At 33.0% G+C, this 22,472-nt stretch overlaps 3 protein-coding genes across 3 annotated transcripts; 2 read left to right on the plus strand and 1 right to left on the minus strand.

Moving 5' to 3' along the window:
* Positions 1-846: 846 nt before the first annotated feature.
* Positions 847-3,640, plus strand: LOC112020566 (protein NETWORKED 3A). The gene is made up of 2 exons (XM_065762396.1): positions 847-994; positions 2,775-3,640. The coding sequence occupies exons 1-2, from the start codon at positions 904-906 to the stop codon at positions 3,452-3,454; spliced, it is 771 nt and encodes a 256-aa protein (XP_065618468.1). The 5' UTR covers positions 847-903; the 3' UTR covers positions 3,455-3,640.
* A 478-nt stretch (positions 3,641-4,118) lies between these two features.
* LOC112020568 (classical arabinogalactan protein 26) lies at positions 4,119-4,962 on the minus strand. Its single transcript, XM_024053124.2, has one exon. It carries the CDS (start codon positions 4,758-4,760, stop codon positions 4,347-4,349), a length of 414 nt encoding a protein of 137 aa, XP_023908892.1. The 5' UTR covers positions 4,761-4,962; the 3' UTR covers positions 4,119-4,346.
* Positions 4,963-16,582: 11,620 nt separating this feature from the next.
* Positions 16,583-20,705, plus strand: LOC112020554 (probable indole-3-pyruvate monooxygenase YUCCA10). The gene is made up of 4 exons (XM_024053109.2): positions 16,583-17,224; positions 17,346-17,579; positions 19,636-19,761; positions 20,541-20,705. The coding sequence occupies exons 1-4, from the start codon at positions 16,613-16,615 to the stop codon at positions 20,703-20,705; spliced, it is 1,137 nt and encodes a 378-aa protein (XP_023908877.1). The 5' UTR covers positions 16,583-16,612.
* Positions 20,706-22,472: the final 1,767 nt, after the last annotated feature.

Below are 22,472 nucleotides of genomic sequence, written 5' to 3' on the forward strand. Positions count from 1 at the left end.
TTGTTTCCTTAACGTTTGACAATGGTGTTTTTTTTTTAGTAGTTTGGTTTGGTTTGGTGGGTTATACTTATGAAAATACCAAAAGCTTGCATCTTTCTTGTTCTTGTTCTAGTTCTTGTTTTTGTGGTGAAGTTTCAAGTGATTGGTCTAGGTGGACGTAGAACACTGTTGCATCTTTCTTGTTCTTGTCACTTAGTTCTGTTTTATTTGAAACTTGAAGATACTTTTTTTTTCCTCTCTTTTTCCTAGTGTGAATTTTCTAGTAATGGAAAATTTAATTGCTTTTCTGGGGTTTATCTCGTCAGTTTTTTTTTTTTTTTTCTTCTAGTAATAGAAAATTTAATTGCTTTTCTGAGTTTATCTGGTCAGTTTTTATATATGGGAAGAAAATTATAAGGTATAATTTTTTTTTTTTTTTTCATCTTGGCTTTTTAGGAAATAAAATGTTTATTATATTGGTTTTTTTTTTTTTTTTTTTTTTTTACAATTCTTTTCTAGTCGCCTATTAATAGTGCTGTTAATGACGGTTATCTAATGGTACGATGTGGTATCACTGGTTGTTGGGTAGGTTCTTTATAAAAATTATTCTTTTTGGAAAAAAATCTGGGTTTTTGAAAATTAGATTTCCTCTATAAGCTTTTTAGGATGTAAAATGATTAACGTTAGCCTATATAAATTACAATCTTCTATTCCTGGTCCGCCCTCTTTGACATGTACTTTACCAACACATATCTTTTATATAAAATGAAGCTAATTTTGTGAGTTCTGAATTTTTAAAAGAAAGTTTGGATTTTTATTTTTTAGGTGCTTGATATGTTTTAATTTATTTCTGGGAAATAAAAGTTTGAAATTTGAGATGATGGTATTGATTTTGTGCAGGTAAGAAGTGATAAGATAGTGGGAATGATGATGAGGAACCAAACGTCACATTGGTGGTGGCTTGACAGCCACAACAAGTCAAAGCGCTCTCCATGGCTTCAATCCACTCTTGCTGGTACCTTATCTTATCTCTCTCAAGTCTCAATTTGGTTATTTCCTTGTTGAATTTTTTTTGCTCCCGTGGAAAATTTCGTTTAAGGTTAAATAAATCATATATCATATATCATGTATATATATATATATATATATGTTCCTCAAATTTCAATATATTGTAATTTAATTCTTGAAAATTTTAATAGTTATAAATTTCATACTTCTGTCAATCTGTCACTAAATTTGTTCTAGATCATGTCAGCTTTTTTAAGGTGCCATGTCAATATTTTGTGTCACATTTACCATTTTTTCATGGTTGATGGAGGAAAAAAATTGGTGCTTTTTAAAAATTTTCAGAGACCGAGACCTTTTTCAGTCTCTTTTATTAGGTGTGTGTTGATATCAAGTGGGCCCGGATTACTGGTTTTTTGATTCCTGACCGTTGGAGAATGCGTATTAACTATTAACTATTTGTTTTTTGAAAGTTTGAGTTTGAAATCTTTGTACTTTTGTGGCCTAGTGTATTTTACTATTTTTAGTGGGGATTTGAATTTTGACATACAAGTGAACAAAAGGTAATTGAGACTAGTGGGTGGATCTCCTCAAATGAATACATACAAAATTTCTTGATCTAGGATTGTTCGCTTAAATCAAAAGTTATGAAGGCTAAGAACAACAAAAAATCTGAATACTCTATGTAATAGCGGACAGCTGTGGGCTTTGTGTGAATGGTATATTTAGTGAGTTTGGCTAGAGATTAAAAACTAAAATTATTTTACTATTCAGTTTATTTTTACTATTATTCATAGGCTTACTGCACTTTTTGGTATTATTTATGGACCTTACTGTACTATTTCAACTAATTTTTATTTTTATCTACAGTACTTTTAGCAATAATTTTTCAGTTTCAGTAAAATAAACGGTATCCATACAAATCCTTAAATGTTAAAGTCTTGAGTTAAGTAAATTATAAAATACTACTCATAAAGGTAAAGGACAAAGGGGGTGGGTGGTTGATACTGAAAAGGTTAGGGACAAATCAACTCTAAAGGTCGCTTGCCGTAAGTAGAAGGTATCTCACGAATGTGGAGGGTTCACATACTTGAGAGGGAGGATGCATAATGAGACAATTATTGTGTCGTAGGTTGTTCATATCTCTTGGATCAAACAAAGATGTTAACAATAGGAAAAGTTTCCACCATTGTTTGGTATATGCCATTACATTAAATATAATGATTCAATGGATATGAATAAGTTCCAAGCCTCTAGCTAGTACAAAGCCATAAAGACTATAGTAGCAAGCTAGCTGACTAACAAAATAACAATTTGTAGTGATTAAAAAGATTGTGCATGACCTTGAGTTAAATGGGTAAAGGAATAGGATTGGATTATTGAGAATAGGATTGGGGAAATGAATTTGGGACAAAGGACCTCGGGATCTTGGAAGTTCATGGCACTGGTTCTAATAGGGGATATGTTAGTCAGTGATATGATGATTGTAGGGAATGCAATAGTAAGAGCACTCAAATTTGACTCTCAATAGCTTTTAAATGCATTGATTAAGGCTTTCACATTGTCTTGGACCCTTTAACGTCTTGTTTAATGTAAAGAAACTTTCTGAACATACAAAGCAGATTCTGAGTACTAAAGAAAGTTGGTAGGTCCATGGGACCCTATAATAATTCTTTGATCTTCCCTTTTTTTATTCTTTATGTTCTCCTTTTCTCCTTTCTTATATTGTTGGTTAAACATGGTAATTGGCTTATTTTTAATTGATGACCATCTCTATTCTTATATGATAGAGCTAGAGGAGAAGACAAAGGCCATGCTAAAATTGATTGAAGAAGATGCAGATTCCTTTGCTAAGCGTGCAGAGATGTATTACAAGAAACGACCGGAGCTGATTAGCATGGTTGAAGAGTTTTATCGTACGCACCGCTCATTAGCTGAGCGATATGATCAACTTAAGTCTGACTCTGGAACACGCCTCCTCACAACCTTGGCGTCCCCATTTTCTTCGTCTAAATCTCAACCAGAAAAGTTAATGAATGTGGTGGAACAAACATATGACAGCTACTCGGAGACTTGTGACACTGAAGAGTTAGCTGAGTCTGAAGTTGATGATCCTGAAGAGGAAGATGAACCTCTAGTTGATGATCAAGAAATGAAAGAGGAGGAAATTCCAAGTGGGGTCTGCAATGATGAAGTGAGGAAGTTGAAAGAAGAAATAGAGAGGCTTAAAGAAGAGAATAGAATTCAAAAGGATCAACTAGTGCAGAAAGATGAAGAGAAGAGAGAGGTGATAAGGCAGTTGAGTCTGGCAGTGGATATGCTTAAGGACGAAAATGTGAAGCTAAGGAAGCGTGTGGCTAGAGACTCCAACAACAAGAAACGTACCCCTTCAGAGTTCAACAAATTGAAGGGAGCATTTCTAGGGAAGTTATTTAATGGGTTTTCCAAGAATACAGTTGTTGCTTTGTAGATGTGTTATGTGTTGTAGCAAGTTTTTTTTTTTTGGAGAGAAATGTTGTAGTAAGTAGTGTAGTCTGTTCTACCAAAAAAAGAAAATAGTACTGTAGCATGTAATGCAATCTATAGAGATGTATATTGGGGAGATTCCCCTTCCAACTCAAATTAGAAAGTTACTCTAACGCATCCTTTTAAAGTATTTTCCATTATTCTGTATATTCTTTCTACCCAGAGGTCTGTGTGTTTTGGTAAATAATCCCATACAAGTCATTATCAGTAGTACTTTACCCAAAAAGAGCCATTATGTGTAGTGCAAATTGTTTGAACTTTTATTTTGTCTAATGTACTTTTCGTAATTATTAATTAAGCAATAGCCACTCGCCTCTTAGCCTCTAGGAGACCTACTATTTACTGATGCTGTATCAAAGATTCAAAGTGATTTATGGCTCTTTTAACTCAATTATCCAATCAATGGATGATAGGTGAACCTTTTTGCAGGATGTTTACCTGGGTCTAATGTGGAATGGGGATGATAACACAAAAAGGAAGAAGAAAAGGAGGGGGAAAAGGAAGAGAAGAAAGGGGAAGCAATCACTGTTTCAGTGTAGGATATTTCTTTATAGTAAATCTTCCAAACCTAAAAGAAAGGAAAACAAATAAAAAATCAAGATCCTCAATTTACCAACTTTCCCATTAGTGACAATAAAATATGGGATTGGAAGAACAACTGCTATTTATTTTTACTTTTTGGCAGACATTATATTATCACAACTTACAACAATGCCTTACACTTCATACCTAACATCACACTTCACCAAACCAAGTAATACCAAAACAAAAAAAAAAATTATACAAACATAAAGTGGAAACACTAGTAACAATAATTGGAGCTGTCAAACAAGCCCTCACATACCAGGGAGCTGCATTATGCAAGCAGCCAGCAATCCCAACAAGACAACTAAGTTTAGAGGTCCTGATGGAGCTATAGAAACTGTGGAAGATTCTGGCAAAGTCCCAGATGGTGGAAAGGCCGAGTCTGGTCCTGGAGCAACTGTAACATCCGGGTTTGGAGGGCTCTGGCTTGAAGGAATTGTAGGCACTGATGACTCAGATGGAGGAACTGCCTCACCACCAGGAGAAGGAAATAGTGGAGAAATGTCTGGGGATAGGGCTGGAGAGTACACAGGAGCACCTGGCAAGACTGCAGGTGCAGCTGAAATAGTTGAAACTTTGATATTTAATTCAGATGCTAAGGCTAATGAAGAATAGTAGGACATAAATATCATGAACATTGCCAAGATTGAGGAAAAGGAAGCCATCAATGATAATAGAATCAATTCCCTTATTATGAGGTATAATAAATGTGTCTAAGAGAAAGGGAGAGAGTGAGAGTTGGAGAGTGAGGAAGAATATGGGAAGAATGTGAGCAGGTTCATGATTAAGGCTTAAAAGGTATTGTGGAAGTGCTGGTGGGGACTAAATGCTATGTGGCAGAAGATCACTTGGACCTGTTGTGATAGTACAGCTTGCATTTTCTGCTAAGGGACAAGGTCCATATGTGATTTTTGTTCAGAAGAACATGAGGATGAGTTGTCTTTTTTTATTTATTTATCTTTTTTCCTTTTGAGTATTGTTAAATGTTGCTGCAGCAGGCACCCATTAAGCAGTAAGTCAAAGGGATAATTTTTTTTTCCTAAACTTTTACTTTAGTGCTTATATGATTTGGTGTGAACTTATGATTAGTGTATAATAAAAGTAGTGAGAGTGATGAGTTCATGTGAAAGTAATATTGCTTCATTCACAGCTAACTCTGTCAGCAAATTTATGAAAAATATTTGTTTTTTTAGACCGTCTTATGAAATCGTGTCATTAATATTTAATTTAAGACAGGTAAGCTTAGCACTTGGCATAAAAAAATTTATCACTTGCATGATAATTTAATAATTACAATCACTATAAAACATACGAAAGTTGCAATTCAATCTTACAAACAGGCAGAGACGTAAAGAATATTGAGCATTCCAACCCTATGGACCCGGGAATTGGATTTAACTTCATGTTTTTAACTCTTAATTGGATTACATATGGAATAAGGTCAGCTTTACTGCCATGGCTATCTTGATAAACTCATTGTTAACTCTTTAAACAACTTCGTTTCTTGAGAAAAATAAAAAATTAGTGTGGGATTAAAAAAATAAAGACGTGAATTTTTTTTTGTTCAATTGGGACTTGTGCTATTATCAGAGCTTATGGCTTTTCCCTTCCCCCAATATTGTGATTGGGTCGATGATGCAGCAGAGAATTGCAAGGAAAAATAAAAAGAGCACAGTCCCAAAATTTCACAACCTATAGTTGGTTTGGAATCACCCCCAAGCTTTATGGAAAATTTTCATTGGAAATGTGTAGTAGGGATAGGGATGATGACGAGAAGATAAGAGAGAAATGGAGGTGTAGTTGTAAGAGTATTAAGTTAAGAGACTAGTGTTTTAGAGAATAATAATAGTATATATAAACCAAGGGAGGTATAGTCATAAGAGTATTGAGTTAAGAGACGAGTGTTTTAGAGAATGATAATAGTATATATAAACCTTCCGGGTAGGGCAGGATATTTTTACCATCCCTAACTAAGGCTTTTAAAGTAACAAATAAGAGAAGAACAACATAATCATTACAATAAATTCGGAAATAAAAATCAAAATTCAAATTAAACAAGATCCAACCTTGGCTCAATTAAAGTCCCTTCATCCCCATCATCCAGGGAACTGGTGTGCACCAATTGATATATTCTCTCTTTAGAGTTTAGAGTAGGTTCCTTCTCGAAAAAAAAAAAAAAAAAAAAAGAGTTCAGAGGAGGTTTGGAATGTGATGCCCTCCCTCTTTTGTTGTCCACATTTTTTACAACCATAGGACACCATGTAGCATGTGCTTTCTGACCCTTAAGATGCACATAACTAATCCTGGTGGAGTTTATCTGTTTGGTGAATAAAGACAAATGTTAAGATGATGCTGCTGTTAAATTTTTATATTGAGAACTCAAACACTGGACCATTAAAGACTCTTGGAATCTTCTTGTGTGATTTTTGATTTATGCATGAAACATATATAGTCTAAAATTAGTAAATATTAGTTTGACAACAAGAGGGTGATTCTCATTCCATTTTTCTACTAAACAACCAAACTACTGCAGGGAGAGATGGATTCCTTGCTCTTTTCCCCCTCTCTAACACTCCTTTTCATCCTCTTTACCAAACAAGATAAAATATTTGATAAATTTTTGCTTATTTGAGTTTTGTTTACTATTATTTGACTTAGTATACTATTGTGGTATGTTCTTACCGTTGGTGCGAACATAGTTACCGCATGTTTTTATTCTAATTTTTTTTTAAGGCTTTTAGATGAAATGGTTGCCTCCTTCTCCAAATAAATTAAAAAAAAAAAAAGATGAAATAGTTGCTTGTTGTCACATGTTATTCATCTGTACATATCTAAAAGTTGAGATGTAGAATTTAATGTTGCTATACTCTTATTGAGCCATCTCATACTTAAAAAAAAAAAAAAAAAATCCTTTATGATTTTTCTGTTTTATTTTATATAAAACAATTAAAAATAGTTCATGGAAAAACTTGTTAATGCACTCCATTACTATCTAACATGTTACTATTAATTTGTTTTAAATGTAAATATTTAACTATTCAGCTATCCAAATTGATTTCAGCTTTTCATTTTCTTCTTTCTAATTTCAAGTCATTGTTAAAATTAAATAATTCATTATCCTTTTAGTGGATATATGCACATGTTTGACTATTCATTACAATCGTTACTATTCATTAGATGCAAATGTTTGACAATATTCAACTATCCAAATTGATTTCCACTTTTCATTTTCTTCTTTCTAATTTCAAGTAATTGTTAAAATTGAATATTTAAACTTTTCATCTTCCTATTCTAAAAAAAAAAAAAAAAAAAAAAATCTTTTTTCTCTTCCCAACTTTCCCCTTTCTCTGTCTCTTTATCTCTCCACTACCTTTACTTTACCATTAAACTTTCTTCATCATTTCCTCTTTTTTATATTTTGACTATTCTTCTCCCCATATTATTTTGTATAATTTTGATATCATTTATTCCATTCAATCTATATTTTTTCACACAAAAACTATGAGTACTCTTTCTCTCGCGCTTGATTTTTGTTTTTTTCTTATAACTCTAATTTAGGCTGATGGTTTTTTTATTTATTTAATTTTTTGTGTTTTATTTTTTAAATTTCCCATCACAAATTTTTCTTATACTTTGGTTGAATTTTGGCTTGGGTTAATATGTAGTTTTTTTTTTAAAAAAAGAAAAGAAAAGAAATTTGAGTTAATATCAAAACAAAATATACATGGCTACGAATTTGAATGTGCCTACCAATGGACTTTCACTTAACAGAGATGTATTCACAATGTTTTTAGCTTCCTATACTTCTTTTATATTGTTGTATCCCATGTGTTTGGTAAAGTTTCTTTTAGAAATCTTATGTGTTTTTCTCAAATCTATTTGTTATTTTTATTTTGGTCATTTTATTACAAATAATTAACATCTCCACCGTCAAATTTTTAGTTAATATGAAATTTCTTGGTAAGCTTTTACTTAGTTAATCATCTTTACTGAAAATGCCAAAAAGAAAATAAGATAAAGTATAATTTACTCTAGAGCATCATTATACCATTACTTAAAGAATTCTTTCTTTTTGCATTTTATTTTATTTTATATTTCCACTTTATGATATATAATTTATTGAAAATGATCTATTGCATAGTTATCTTTATTTACTTTTTCACTTAGTTTCAATTGTGAGGAAGAAAGAGATGTGAATCTATGTTTTGGATAAAAATATACCTATAAGAGTTGAATCGCATATATCTGTATAGTAATAAAAAAAATATACATAGTTACAACTTGGTCTAATAGTTCTCACACTATCAATTAAAAAAAAAAAATTATTGCATTGTATTTTCATACATATCTCACTATATATAATACTTGACTATAGAATATATTTTGTTACACTACAAAAAACTTCTAATTTAAAAAATAATTTCAAATAACACATAATAAATTTTAAAATGTACAATCTAATATATTAATTCAATAATTATCCAATAAAAAATAATCATATCAAATTTTCCTGTGCATCGCGTAGGTTTGCGACTAGTTTATATAAAAATGGGAGGAAGCTGGATGTTTTAAATTGGAGTAAGCCTCTCCCATTATAGAGTTATAGTAACCCTTCTCTCTCTCGGTTCTCTTTTTTTTTTTTTTTTGGTTCCCTTTCAAAACTTAGTTATTAGAACCCTTTACCTAAGTTTTGTTTTTTCCATTCTCATGTTGCAAGTAGGATTAAAAGACTGGAAGTGTTAGAAGGAAGCTCTAACAGAGTTAGAGGACATTCTAGAAAAGAATATGGCAAATGTGAGTTTCTCCTAAGATTAAGATCTTTACATGAGATGCATGTATAAACATTCTGTTGACTGTAGTATATGTACTAAATAGACAAGAAACAAGAAAAAAGAATTGTACTATTTTAGAGATATCTAACTATGGATGCCTTTTTGTGTTAATAGGCTGGGGCCCGTCTGCTATGTTCAAGCCCATTAAGTCGTGGGTCAAGAAGTTGGGATTGGCCTAATACCTTAGTAGGACCATGCTACAGGCTAGTTTTTGCGCAAGTTGAGCGTTCGAAGGGTAGACAACAAAGCACAAAAAGCAGCGAGTTGGATTGTGGTTAGGTGGGCCAACTACAACAGAAGAAAGTGAAGTGGTAGAAATAGCTGACACAGTTGAATAGCCGATACAACAAATATAATAAAGGATGCCACGGTAGACCAACTAACATAGCAAGTGTAATAAAAGATGCCACAGCAGAACAACTAATACAACAAATATGATAAAGAATGCCATGACTGAACAATTGATACAACAAATATGATAAAAGATGACATGGCAGAACAACTAACACAACAAATATACTAAAAGATGTCACCAGAACAACTAATACAACAAATATAATAAAAATGTCATGGCAGAACTACTTATACAACAAATATGGTTTCTAACAAGTGAGATTATATGTATTTGCAATCGAAGTCATGTGTCAAATCTTTCCGCCAAAAGTGAACCAAGAAGGAACTTGAATCCCAACTTGAACAACCTTGTCATAGGCTTCTGCCATCAAAGTTGTGCATTTTGGAAAATGAGCCTAAATGGCTATTCGTTACCACTTATGGGATTCTAGAGAGTGGGTTTGCCAAGAGGGAGGGAAAAGATGATTTATTGATGCATGCTTCTTTTCTACCGTGTGTTCTCTATTCCTTTACCATATACTTTTTTTTTTTCCTTTTCTTAGTTCTTTCTCTTTTAGTCTTTTTACTATTCTCTTACCGTGGGTTCCTCCCCCTTTTTCATCTATGGCTACTGTCCCCCTTTATAGTGGGTTGATTGTATAAGATTTCACCCTTTTACCCATGAGGTTTTACCAACTATTTTTGGTTTGTTGTGGACATCCCTTCAAGATTGCTCGCAGACTGATTGGTTGCTCGACCACTACAACTACTGGGTAAACCTAGTGCATTCTCTTTCTTCCATTACCCATTCCATGACAAAATCTCTCTTTGTTTGATCTTGCTATAAGTCTTTCACTCCTTGCTTGAATGGATAATAACTTGGGTCTCTCACTACCTACCTTTATGGCATGCATCAGTGGTCCTAATTGTAGACTCTGCATTTTGTACCCCTTACGATTTGGGCCCTCGTTCCCTAATGATGCCGAAATTCTGAGACCGAAGGTTGGTTTAAGGCCCAATCAAATTACAAATTGACTTGAGAGATGTTAAAAAGGAAAAAATAACTTTTTAATGAGCAAAAAATCTATTTTTGAAAAATAAAGGCCAAAGAAAACCCTTGCCCCACATACGTAAGCATGAGCCTGCGCACGTAGGTAGGGTTTCAGAAACCTATGAAAGGTAAGCTTTCTGCATTAAAGACTGAGGTCTGGAACGAATCCCACATCGTATGAGAGCCGTTCCAAACCCTCTATTTTCAAAATATAAATAGCCATACATGGTACCTTTTAAGACACACAGAAATCCCATGGGAAAACACTAAGATTCACTAGAAATAGTGAATCAAAGAGGGAGTTTTCACAAAACATCTTCAAATCAATTTTATTTGATTAGGGCCTTTTCTGGCCTTAATCTTTGAATTTTAAGATTACTAATCGCGTTTTTATTGATTTGTGAATAGATTTGACTGAGGGAAATGGTCAAAAATTAAGCCTAGGAGCTTTTTGCTTTGAGGTATTCTTTTAAGCTTTCCCTTTTATTTCTGCTTTTAATTCTATTTTTGATCTTGTTTGTTGCTTTGTTTATGTTATAACATGTTTGTTTAGATTAGGGTTAGGCTATGCTTTTCCTTTGTTTTGAGCATGATAGGATGTTATTTAAGCTTTTAAGTCATTTTCTGCTTTTCTGTTTGAGTATGATAGGGCGTGTCTGCGTGCGCGTGCTTCTTGCATGTGTACGCAGGCTCGAAGTATGCATACGCATACAATGGGTCTGCATATACAAGCCTATGTATGCACACACATACTCATGCTCAGAAATCCTAATTCAAGTTTCCTACTTTTGTCCCTTCTTTTATTTCACGTCACATGTCTCTGTTTTAACCTTCTTGTATGCTTTTGAGTTTTCTATTTCTCTGTTCACATGTTTGTTGTCATTGTGTGTTAGATTAGGCGTTTCTCTTAAAGTTCTTGCTTTGATGCTATGCCATTCATTCACATGTTCATGCATGATGCCATAGGTGCGGAGTTGCCGCAAAGTAAGCAAAGGTAAGTCATGCATTCACAATGTACATGCACGGCCTTGTTTAGGTTTGATGATACAATTGTGTTCTTAATGTCTTGGATGATGACATGATTTATTGGCTTTATTTCTACCTTGATTTTAATGTTCATATACTGCTACCTTGGATGTGATGATATGATGTTAGATGTATGCTAGAGTTTATGTTATGCCATGTTAGATGAATGCTAGGTGGTTTGACATGTATGCTAGATGTATGTTAGGGTTTATGACGTGAGATAAGAGCATGATTAGGGTTTGTGGTGTGATGAGATGCAATGATGATATGACATATATGCTAGATGAATGTTAGGAGATGCCATGATAGATGTATGCTAGGGTTTATGATGTAATGATAAGCATGATAGTTGTATGGTTAGGGATGTTTGATGCCATGTTGATTGTTAGATGAATGCTAGTGTGTGTGTGTGTGTGTGTGCATGTGTGTGTGTGTGTGTGTGTGTGTGTGTGTGAGTATAGATGCAATATTGAGTGTGCCTTTAATAGGGTTAAAACATGAGACACAATGAAGGGAAGCCAACATTAGGGTTGAGCAGTTTTGGATGCCTAACACCTTCCCAAAACCGTATCTTAACTCCGAACCCATATCTCTGGTAGTAAGATTAAAAGGCCCTTCCTTGAGAGGACGCTATATATATGGTTTTTAGACCATTGTAAAAACTAGGTGGTGACTTCTAACACTTTTTGTTGTGTCCACACTAGCCGTTTACTTCCTCTTTTAGGCAAAATGCCATCTTAGTAAGGCATTTTACCAAAAGAAGCTATGGCTGAAAACCCAAAATAGACTCTTTTCCTCCTACCACCAAATCATACCTTCTGAACCCTTGATCGTGGGCCCATTTCTCTTGCATTGGTTGAGTACAGATTTGTGGAGCTCTGGTCATTGTGTGCTTGTTCCACTATCCTTTGTCTTTGTTTTCTTTCATTCCCAGGCTGTTTCTGCCATAACAGACTAGCCTTGTTTTGTTTTATTGTGTGTCTATTCTGCTCGTGCTTATCCTCTACGAAAAAGGGCATGGGCTTTTGGGCTTGCCTTATTTCTTTTCATCCCTTCTTGGGCTTGTGTGTTTACTTGGCATAAGTTCTTGTCAAATCAATTCATTGGGCTTTTTCTCTTCTTCTTTCTTATTTGCCCGGGCCTTCATAACCCATTAACTTGAACATTATTCTCCGTTTTTACCTCTTATGTGCCTATGGGCCTGTTGGCTGTCACTACCTACCATATTGATTCATTGGACTTTTACCTATTTTCTTGGACTCTCACAGCCCATTTACTTTACTTTTACCTCTTGTTATGTCCATGGGCTTGCTGGTTGTCACTTCCTGCCATGTTGGCCCATTGGGCTTTTATCTCTTTTCTTGGGCTCTCACATCCCATTTACTTTACTTTCACCTCTCATTGTGCCTATGGGCTTGTTGGCTATCACTTCCTACTATGTTGGCCCATTTGGTTTTTACCTCTTTTCTTGGGCTCTTGTGGCCATTTGCTTCTATCGTGTCTCTTTCATTCTTTTCCTCCTTTATCTTCCTTCACTATTGGGCCTTTTTTTGCTGTTGGGCCTCTTGTCAAAATCGGGTATCAACACTAACCAATCCTTATATATTGATTCATAAGTCACAACACTTTATGTTCAATTTTTTATGAATGTTGTGCCCCATTTTATAATCCTAGCCGTGTCTTGCTTTAATGGCCCAATTCATTTGGATGTGGTGGTGATTTGTTTGTTGTGAAAGTTTTGGAGTTATCTGGTTGAGAAAGAGAGGAATCGTGAGGTTCAAACGTATAACCTTTTACGATCAATTCTCTTCTTTTCTTTTTACATTTCACATATTTAATTCTTTTTTTTTCCTCTAAAATTTTGGCTACACTTTTTTATTACTCAAAATCTTGATTTGTTATTGGATAGATTGTGGTTCAAATGGGTACTCCTAAGGCAAATCAAAAGACTCTGTGAAGTTCAAACATGATGATTAAGGTTTGAAATTTTATTCTTTTTCCCCTTTCAAAATTTTATTCTAGAAAAGTGATTGCATTCTTGGGTAAGTAAGAGGGAATACAAATACAATGCTTTAACAAAAATTAACTAAATTTATTTATTATAAAATTTGTTTGTATAATTGTGTTGTTATCAATCTCCCACTAGAGTTTGCAATTTTGACGTTGGGTTTTTTGTTGGAATTATAGACAGATAAAAAAAAGTGGTTTACGTAGTCCCTTGACAAAGCAATGACATCAGAATTGGTACGTCCCTTTAAGGTTAGTTTTAATTTTCCCCGATGTTTAGATTCTACCAAGTGGCACCTTCTATAACTCTTTTATTCAATCCAACCATTTTTTTTTTTTGTTCCAAGTTATTACACCTTATTCATTATTTCTCCTCCTCACTCCTTTAGGGGCAATTGTATCAGTGAGTCTAAAATACAAAAAAATTTACACAATATAACATAAAAATCACACACATCAAACCTTGTATAGCTTTGTAAATATCCAAACTAGCTTTGTATCTGATTACATTAATATTTTTTCTCTCTCTCACCCTTGTTAGACTCTCTGTCTCTTCCCCTTCTCTCTTTATCGCTTCAATGTCCAAAAGATCAAGACGAAAGAAAGAAAGAAAGATGAGAATGAAGAATGAAGACCACTGCAACCTAACACCACCCAACCACCCAACCACCACTACCACCCAAAAACAAAACCCAATGAAAAATCCAAGGAAAACCCATTCGGAAATATCACCGGTTTCCTTAGACAAAAGCAAAATTCCCACCGTTTGGAACCAACACCGGTTTTCTTATCACTATCTAAGTCTTCTTGTTGTCTCTTGCTTCATTCCCAGCCAATTTGAACACCTAAGATTCACCATATAAACTTTGAATTAATAACAAAACGTAAAATTAATGAAATGAGAGAGAGAGAGAGAGAGAGAGAGAGAGAGAGAGCGAGCTTGTCTATGGAGGGTTGGGTGGAGAGATCTGATTTTCAAATTTGAGCCATGGAGGTCAGGTGGAGAGACCTAAGATTTTTAGATTTGAAGATTTGAGAGAGAGAGAGAGAGAGAGAGAGAGAGAGAGAGAGAGAGAGAGAGAGAGAGAGAGAGAGAGAGAGTGTGTGTGTGTGTGTGTGTTTTGATGTGTGCGGTGTGGGTAGAAAAAAAAAATAATTTAAAGGAAATAAAGTGTATAATAGATGGTCTGATAGGGTTATTTTTGCAAAATAATTGTGTAAAATAGAAAATGTAAGTTTTTATGCTAAAATAGAAAGAAAATTTTACGCATACTAATGCCTTAATGCTCTAACGTTTAAACTTTCAAGTATACCATTAATTCATCCCTGATATGTCTAACCCTTCAATTGCCTGCCCCTTTCAATATCCAAGTTATATTTTAGGCCTTACCATACTTCCAGCCCAAGTCTTAACAAAAGTCTTTAACAAGTTTTGTAATTTTTTTATCTCTCCTCTTCATTCTATAATTTTTTCTAACATGTCACCAAAATATTCTTTATTACTTCAATGTGCTTTTATGATACAAGCATAAGTAGAGGAAAAATATAGCGCATTAATAGTTACTAACCTCATCATATGTGCTTCGCGCATGTGATGAGTTTTTTTTTGGTTTAGTGTCATAATTTTCTATTCATCTCAATTTGAGATATTTTTCTCTTCTATCCAATTAAACCACACACATAGTGATTTTTATTTTGGGCATAGAAAATACATTCATTAAAATGAAAAAAAAAAAGATAGTACAAACAAATGTGAAGAGAAAACAATTCAAACACCAACATAAATAAATAAATAAATAAATCATTAAAAAGAAAAAAAGGGAGTACATTAAAAAACACTTTTTTTTTAATAATTCAAAAATAAAGAAGAAAAGATTTGAAAAAATAAAAACAAAAACCAAAAGAAAAAGTGAGATTAGAATTTAGAAGAAAGAAACCAAAAAAGAAGAAGAAGAGAGAAACGTTTAAGTCTTGATAAAGGGAAAAAAAAAATTGAAAACATTTGCTTAGTGGTCTTATTTTACCACCAAAAAAAAAAAAAAACTTGTGTCTTTATTTTTTATATATAATTTTTATTTTGAAAATCTAATTTATAAATGGATAAAGTAATTTGAAAATCAACAGGAGAGTGAGGCAATTTTTTAGTGAGAGTTAGAGTTATATTTTTATCAGATTGTCCTTTAGTTTTGTCTCTACTTAAACATAAAGGTGTATGAGCATTTTTAAATAAAAAAAATGAGGTCCCCAAACAGAGGAAGCTCCTTATATACTACAAATAGTAGTGTGGACAAAATTTATATATAGTAATTTATGTATTGTTTCTTAGGTTCCCATTTTAAGATTTTGCCATGTGGCTGCTTAACTAAAAAATACATTTCCATCCCATGAGAAAAAATCCATGTGACAGAATTTTAAGAGAGAAAAAATCCATAAATGCGTACTCCCCCTCTTACATAAATGGTGGGTCTTACCATGAATTTAATTAGTGGGACCCATCATTCATGTGAGAGGAGGGAGTACACGTTTATGGTACTCTGGGAGGTACTCCCGGAGTACCATAAATGCGTATTCTCCCATCTCACATAAATGGTGGGTCTTACCATGAATTTAATTAGTGTGATCCATCATTCATGTGAGAGGAGGAAGTACGCATTTATGGTACTCTGAGAGTACACAATATGTACCTTAAGTCTTGTCCATAGTAGTATAGATAATTTTTTGTCCTTTTATGAAATACATTAAATACATCTAAATTAATGAAATATAATGGTATAATTAAGAGTGAGTAGTATAGATAAATATTTTTCCATTTATGAAATACATTAAATACATCTAAATTAATGAAATATAATGGTATACTTAAGAGTAATTTAAGAAACAAAAATGATGTGTAAATTTATACTCCACAAATAAAAACATGCCACATGTCCATCTATTTCATTAAATACTAGATTTATGCCTTTTATTAAATGCATACTCCCTCAGTACCATAAATGCGTACTTCCTCATTTCACATGAATAATAGGTCTCTCTAATTAAATTCATGATGGGATCCAACATTTATGTGAGAGGGGGGAATACGTATTTATGGTACTCCGAGAGTACCTAATAATTTTCCTATAGTGGAGTATCAAAAAAGAGACAGAAGATTTGGACTCCTATAAAAAGGTAACTCAATTCCATGTTATCTAAGCCTTTGCGTAGCTCCATTTACTTCCTCCTTTGTAATAACAAAAGATAGAAGCCTAAGCAAACAGTGGCTCAAAAAATGGAGGAACAAGTAACAATAATAGTTGGATCAGGCCCTTCTGGGCTTGCCACAGCTGCGTGCTTGAGCCAGCAATCAATCCCTTACATAATTCTTGAGAAAGAAGACTGTATTGCCTCTATATGGAAGAAATATTCCTATGATCGTCTTCACCTCCACCTTGCAAAGCAATTTTGTGAACTCCCTCACATGTCATTCCCTGCCTCCTATCCTACCTTTGTGCCTAAAAAGATGTTCATACAGTACTTAGATGACTATGTCTCCCATTTCAACATTAGTCCTATGTTCCAAAGAACTGTGGAGTCTGCTGAGTACAATGAAGTTTCCAAGAGATGGATTGTTAAAGCTAGGAATGCAAGTTCAAGAGAGGTTGAGATATATAGTGCAAAGTTTTTAGTGGTGGCCACTGGGGAAACAACCAGCCCTTATACCCCAGAGGTTGAAGGATTAAACACTTTCCCTGGTGAGGTTCTTCATTCTACTCAGTATAAGTCAGGGAAGGAGTTCAAAAACAAGAATGTTTTGGTTGTTGGGTCTGGGAATTCTGGCGTGGAAATTGCTTTAGACCTTGCAAATCATGGTGCCAAAACTTCCATTATTTTTCGAAGCCCGGTATGAAATTAACCACATTAAACTTAGATTTACTTAAAGAACGGTACCTAAATTTTACACCTCATTATTATATATCTATGCATCATGGTTACAATTACCAATTATTGGATTATATATACAGGTTCATTTTCTCTCTAGGGAGATGGTGTACTTGGGCTTAACTATGTTGAAGTATTTTCCGGCTAGCTTGGTGGATTTTTTGATGGTCATGCTTAGCAAGCTGGTTTATGGGGACCTGACCAAGTATGGGATAACAAGGCCTACAGAGGGTCCTTTTTCTATGAAGATCAAGTATGGCAAGTATCCAGTTGTTGATGTCGGTACGTATAACAAGATCAAGTCAGGAGAAATTCAGGTAAGAATTTTGAGTGAGAAAATGGTTCATATACTTATAAAGTCATATTAATTGTAAGAGTTGTTGGTATCAGAGCCAAATTTGATCTATACTAAATTTTAAAGTTGGATTAGGTTTAGTTGTTCGATAAGTACATGAATCTGTAATGAGTTTTAGTTTTAACTAGCCACAGATCTACGCAACGTGTGGGAATATATATAAATATTATGTAATGAGGTGTAATATATAAAAAGTAACACTTATTTCAAGTATTGTCAATTTTTGTAAAAGATTCCTGCAAGTATATTTTATCTTTTTATCTCTACAAATATATCATTTTATTTTATTATTATTATTTTTTTGTGTTTGATTAATATTTTTTTAAGGTGACCCATATTCTTTTAACTTCTGTTGTAGTGTGTTATATTTATCTAATATACAACTAAACTTTATAAGTTTCAAATTTATTATTCAAATTTCTCATTTCTTAAGAAATAAGGAGATATAATGATAATCAAAACTCATTACAAAATTACAATGTTATTTTAACCAAAATTAAAATGAAACCAAAGAAATAAAAGATAAACTTTATCATAATTTATTATTCAAACAATTGGCATATTCAAATTCATAACCATGTAGATTGTGTTTTGATATAAACTCAAATTCCTATTTCCAAAAAAAAAAAAAAAAAAAAAAAAAAAAAAAAAAAAAAAAGATGGAAAATTAAAAAAACACATTACCAAAACACTTTTTTTTTTTTTTTTTCAAAAACCATCAACCTTAATCAAAGTTATAAAAAAAAGAACAAAAATTCAACAAGAGAGAGAGAGAGAGAGTACTCATAGTTTTTTTTGTGGGAAAAATATGGATTGAATGGGAGGAATGATATCAAATTTATACAAATAAAATAGGGAGAAGAAGAGTCAAGTTAAAAGAAAGAGAAAAGGATGAAAGAAGTGTAATGATGAAGTAGAGAATAGTGAAGGCGGTAAAGAGGTAAAAAGGAAAGAAAATGTTAAGTGTAACCATAGGTGTGGACTAGTAGGGAAAAGAAAAGGGTTTTTTTTTTTTTTTTGCTGGGAATAGTGAGAAGAAAAGTTTTAAAAAGAAAATAAGTGGTAAAAAATAAGTAGATAATGTAGCTCAATGACTGAGTAGCAAAATTTATTGTGCCGCGTGTGTGTATATCTATATATATATATATATAGGGCAAGACTTAGGTATAATACTTATGTGTTGTTTTTTAGGCTTCCCTCCTAAGATTATGCCATGTAATTTTTTTTTCATGGGATGAAAGTGTATTTTTTAGTTAAGCAGCCACATGACTAAATCTTAAGAGGGAAACCTATAGAACAACACCTAACGTATTGTACCTAAGGATGAAAATAGAAGCTTTCAATATATATATATATATATATATAAGGATGAAAATAAAATGACACTTAATGCTGAAAGAAGCTTTCAGTATATACAATAAACAATTACAATTTATGATGGTGTGTAGTGCATCACATTTGACCACAAAGAATTAATTTTGCAATATACAATCAATAAAAATGGAAAACTAAAAAAGTAAAATAAAATAGTGATATGACTGCTGATGTGACTCAATAGGAGCGTAACAATAACAAATACTACGCCTTAGCTTTTAGATGTATATATAGATCTATGAAGGCAAGTTATTAGAGAGTTTTCAATTAATAGATCTAATTTAATGGCATTCTGTCCTTGTCTATGATATTAAATCCTATGTCAATTCCTCTACATTCTCATTTTAAGGTAAAGAAATTATAGCTGTATATGTTAGGTGCTTGAATGAAAAGGACATTTCAATTTATTTTTGGCCGATTGGCTTTCTTGTCAAATGCTAAAACATACATGTCTTTAACTGCTTTTCTAACTTGGTCCATTAAGAGCAAAGAGCTGACTTTAATTATTTTCTGAAATGATAAATGAGTCACATGTATTTCATCTTCATGTGTAAATCTTATATAATATACTTTAATCTCTTTTAACCTCTTGTTTGTTTTTATTTTTCATATGCTTGTTTATTGACTGATCCACATGTTGACAGGTTTTGCCGGCAGAAATAGTTCAAATAAAAGGCAATGACATACTTTTCAAGAATGGCAAGTTACATCCATTTGATGTCATTATTTTTTGTACAGGTTTTAAGAGGTCAACAAACTTGTGGCTTAAGGTATTGGTAGAGTACTCTCTATCCTATACTGTTATTATTTTTTATTTTTTATTTTGAGATGTTTTAAAATATAATTATATTTGAAAAATTAATTAATATGATATTAATAACTTTTCTAATTTATCATTTATTTTTATTTGAAAGGCCATAACCCTATTTTTGATAGTTTTATTTTAGTTTTAATTAAGGGATAGTTTTGGAAACCTATATCCATTAATTTGAAAGAAAATAAATAATTGATCCTTTTTTTTTTGTTGTTGCTAAAAAGAAATAAATAATTGTTGTTCCTTAGAAAGTTGAATTTTCTAAAAATCATTTATAATATGGAACTAGGAGAGTATCCTACTGTAATATAGTAGGTGATGAAGTTGTCCAATTTTGTCTTGAAAAAAATGTAATAAAGAATTTTTATTTTTTAGTGAAGGAAATAAGTTCTTCATCCTTTTTAAATTATTCTTTAATGTGTGTTTGGTAGGATGTAAAATATGGTTTAAACTTTAATTTAGCTTATTGGTTTATTTGCCTTATTAAGTATAATTTTTTAAAGTTTCTTTTTTATTTTTCTTCTTAAATATACATCTTATTCAAATTCCACTTATTAATATGAGCTCCACAAACAAAAACTCCACTTTTAAAAATAAAACTACAAATTTTTAGTCATACCAAATAGATACCATATATTACAGCTATAATTTTTTTTATTATATTATTATTATTATTATTATTATTATTATTATTATTATCATCAAAACTAGTAACTATTTTATTGTTATGAACAGGGGGATGAATATCTTTTGAGTGAGGATGGACTTCCAAAACCTATTTATCCTAATCACTGGAAGGGAATGAATGGCTTATATTGTGTTGGACTATCCAGAAGAGGGTTATATGGAAGCAGCGTTGATTCTCAAAACATAGCTAATGATATCAAGTTCATTATGTAAATCTCACAGAGAGAGAGAGAGAGAGAGAGAGAGAGAGAGAGAGAGAGAGAGAGAGAGAGAGAGAGATGTCTTTGTTAGGTAGTCTTTGTCAATACGTGACAAAAAGGGGAGACATAGATGACCTGTTTGTTCTGTTTAGGGGAGTTAACAGAGTTTTTGATGTATCTAACCTAAGGGGAGAGTTAGTTTGCATATTTGTTCTTTTATTGTTTTTTTGTCACACATGCGTTTATGCGTTTGTTGAGTGTTTCAGGAAATATACAGGTTGATTCAATTGAACTGCTGTCTACACTTGCAACTGATGGANGAGAGAAGAGAGAGAGTCTGGTGTTGTGATATAATCTTATTTTGTTTATTTCTTTCATGGAGCATGAGTGTTGTGAGCAAGTGATACTTGTAAAGGACTTTTTACAAGCACTTAATAAATAAGAAAGAGAAACAATAAATAGAAGTTTAAACTTAATTATGTGATCAGTCAAAAGCTATGTAAACTTTGGTTTTTTGTTCTCATCCCTTTAGGTTTGCCATATTCTTGGCCACAAAATTGCATCTTGGGCTTGCTCTTGCACTGAGTAAAGAACCATGCATGGACATCTCCTCCCCCCTCTTTGGGTGTTTTTGTTTTCTGGGGCAGTTGTTGAGGTCCCCCCTCTAGGTTGTCTCTTTCCTTTTGAATTAATAAACATATTCATTCAGAATAAAAGATTCTTAACAAAAAAAGATTGTAAATCAAAGAAACATGCATCCAAACATGACAGGTTTGGCTCTATGCATGCCATCTGCCAAGCAAATGCAAATTTCCAAGAACAATTGAACAATAAACATTAACAAGCTACACCTCCATACTGCTACTGGGCCTGTCATGCATTAAATGAAAAAACAAAACAAAAACTCAAAGATTGCTTGTCATTTTGCAATTGCTTCGGTCCCAAGTAATAGAATCACAAAATGCCACTGTCGTTTGTCAAGCTAAAAACACCATGACAATCATGGCTACTTGATATTGTTGAAGTTGTTGGGTAAGTGCCATGGTACAAAGAAAAACTCAAAAACTCCTTAACTGTTGACTAGATTTCCGTGACTTGACTTGCATGACCTAATTGAAATTTTAATGCTTGAGTCATATTAGCCTGGAGTATTGCTTCGGGACTACACATTGATTAAGAGTGAACACCTTTTGTTTTTGTTAGCTGTTAGGTTCTAAAGACTTAGGATTTTATGTATTTAGAACTCTAATGTGTATTGTTGGCAAACTATGATCAAAACACGTTGTTAGTCTTGTTTAGATTTGCTCAAAGTGTGGGTGTTTTATGTAAAGTTGGAATCGAGTGGCTGCAGAAGTATTAGTGACTTTCGACCTGGCTCGATCGATCGAAAGAAAGACTCGATTGATCGAATCTCGGGCAGAATGTTTTTTTCTGCAGAATTTCCAACTTAGTCCAAGCCCATTAAGGATTAGGGTTTCAGATTTACCTCTCCCACTATATAAAGGAAACCCTAAGCCACATTTTGAGAGCTTTTAGAGAGAGAGAAGAGAGTGCCTCTTTTGTATCTAGGGTTTTGTACCCAAACCTCTCTAAGCCTTTGTTGCTCATATTTGCAGTTTATGTGAATCTCTTGTGAGATCTAGAGGAGCTTTCCTTCACTTAAACTTAGGGTTTTCAAGGTAGAGATATTATCTACATGTTGATGATCAACAAGGTTGCTGCTATTGGAGCTTAAAGAAAAACAAGCGGGGGTGCTTGTATCTTAATTGGAGAATCCAAG

The sequence above is a fragment of the Quercus suber genome, unplaced genomic scaffold (assembly GCF_002906115.3).
Source record: "Quercus suber isolate HL8 unplaced genomic scaffold, Cork oak 2.0 scaffold_456, whole genome shotgun sequence".
NCBI lineage: Eukaryota > Viridiplantae > Streptophyta > Magnoliopsida > Fagales > Fagaceae > Quercus > Quercus suber.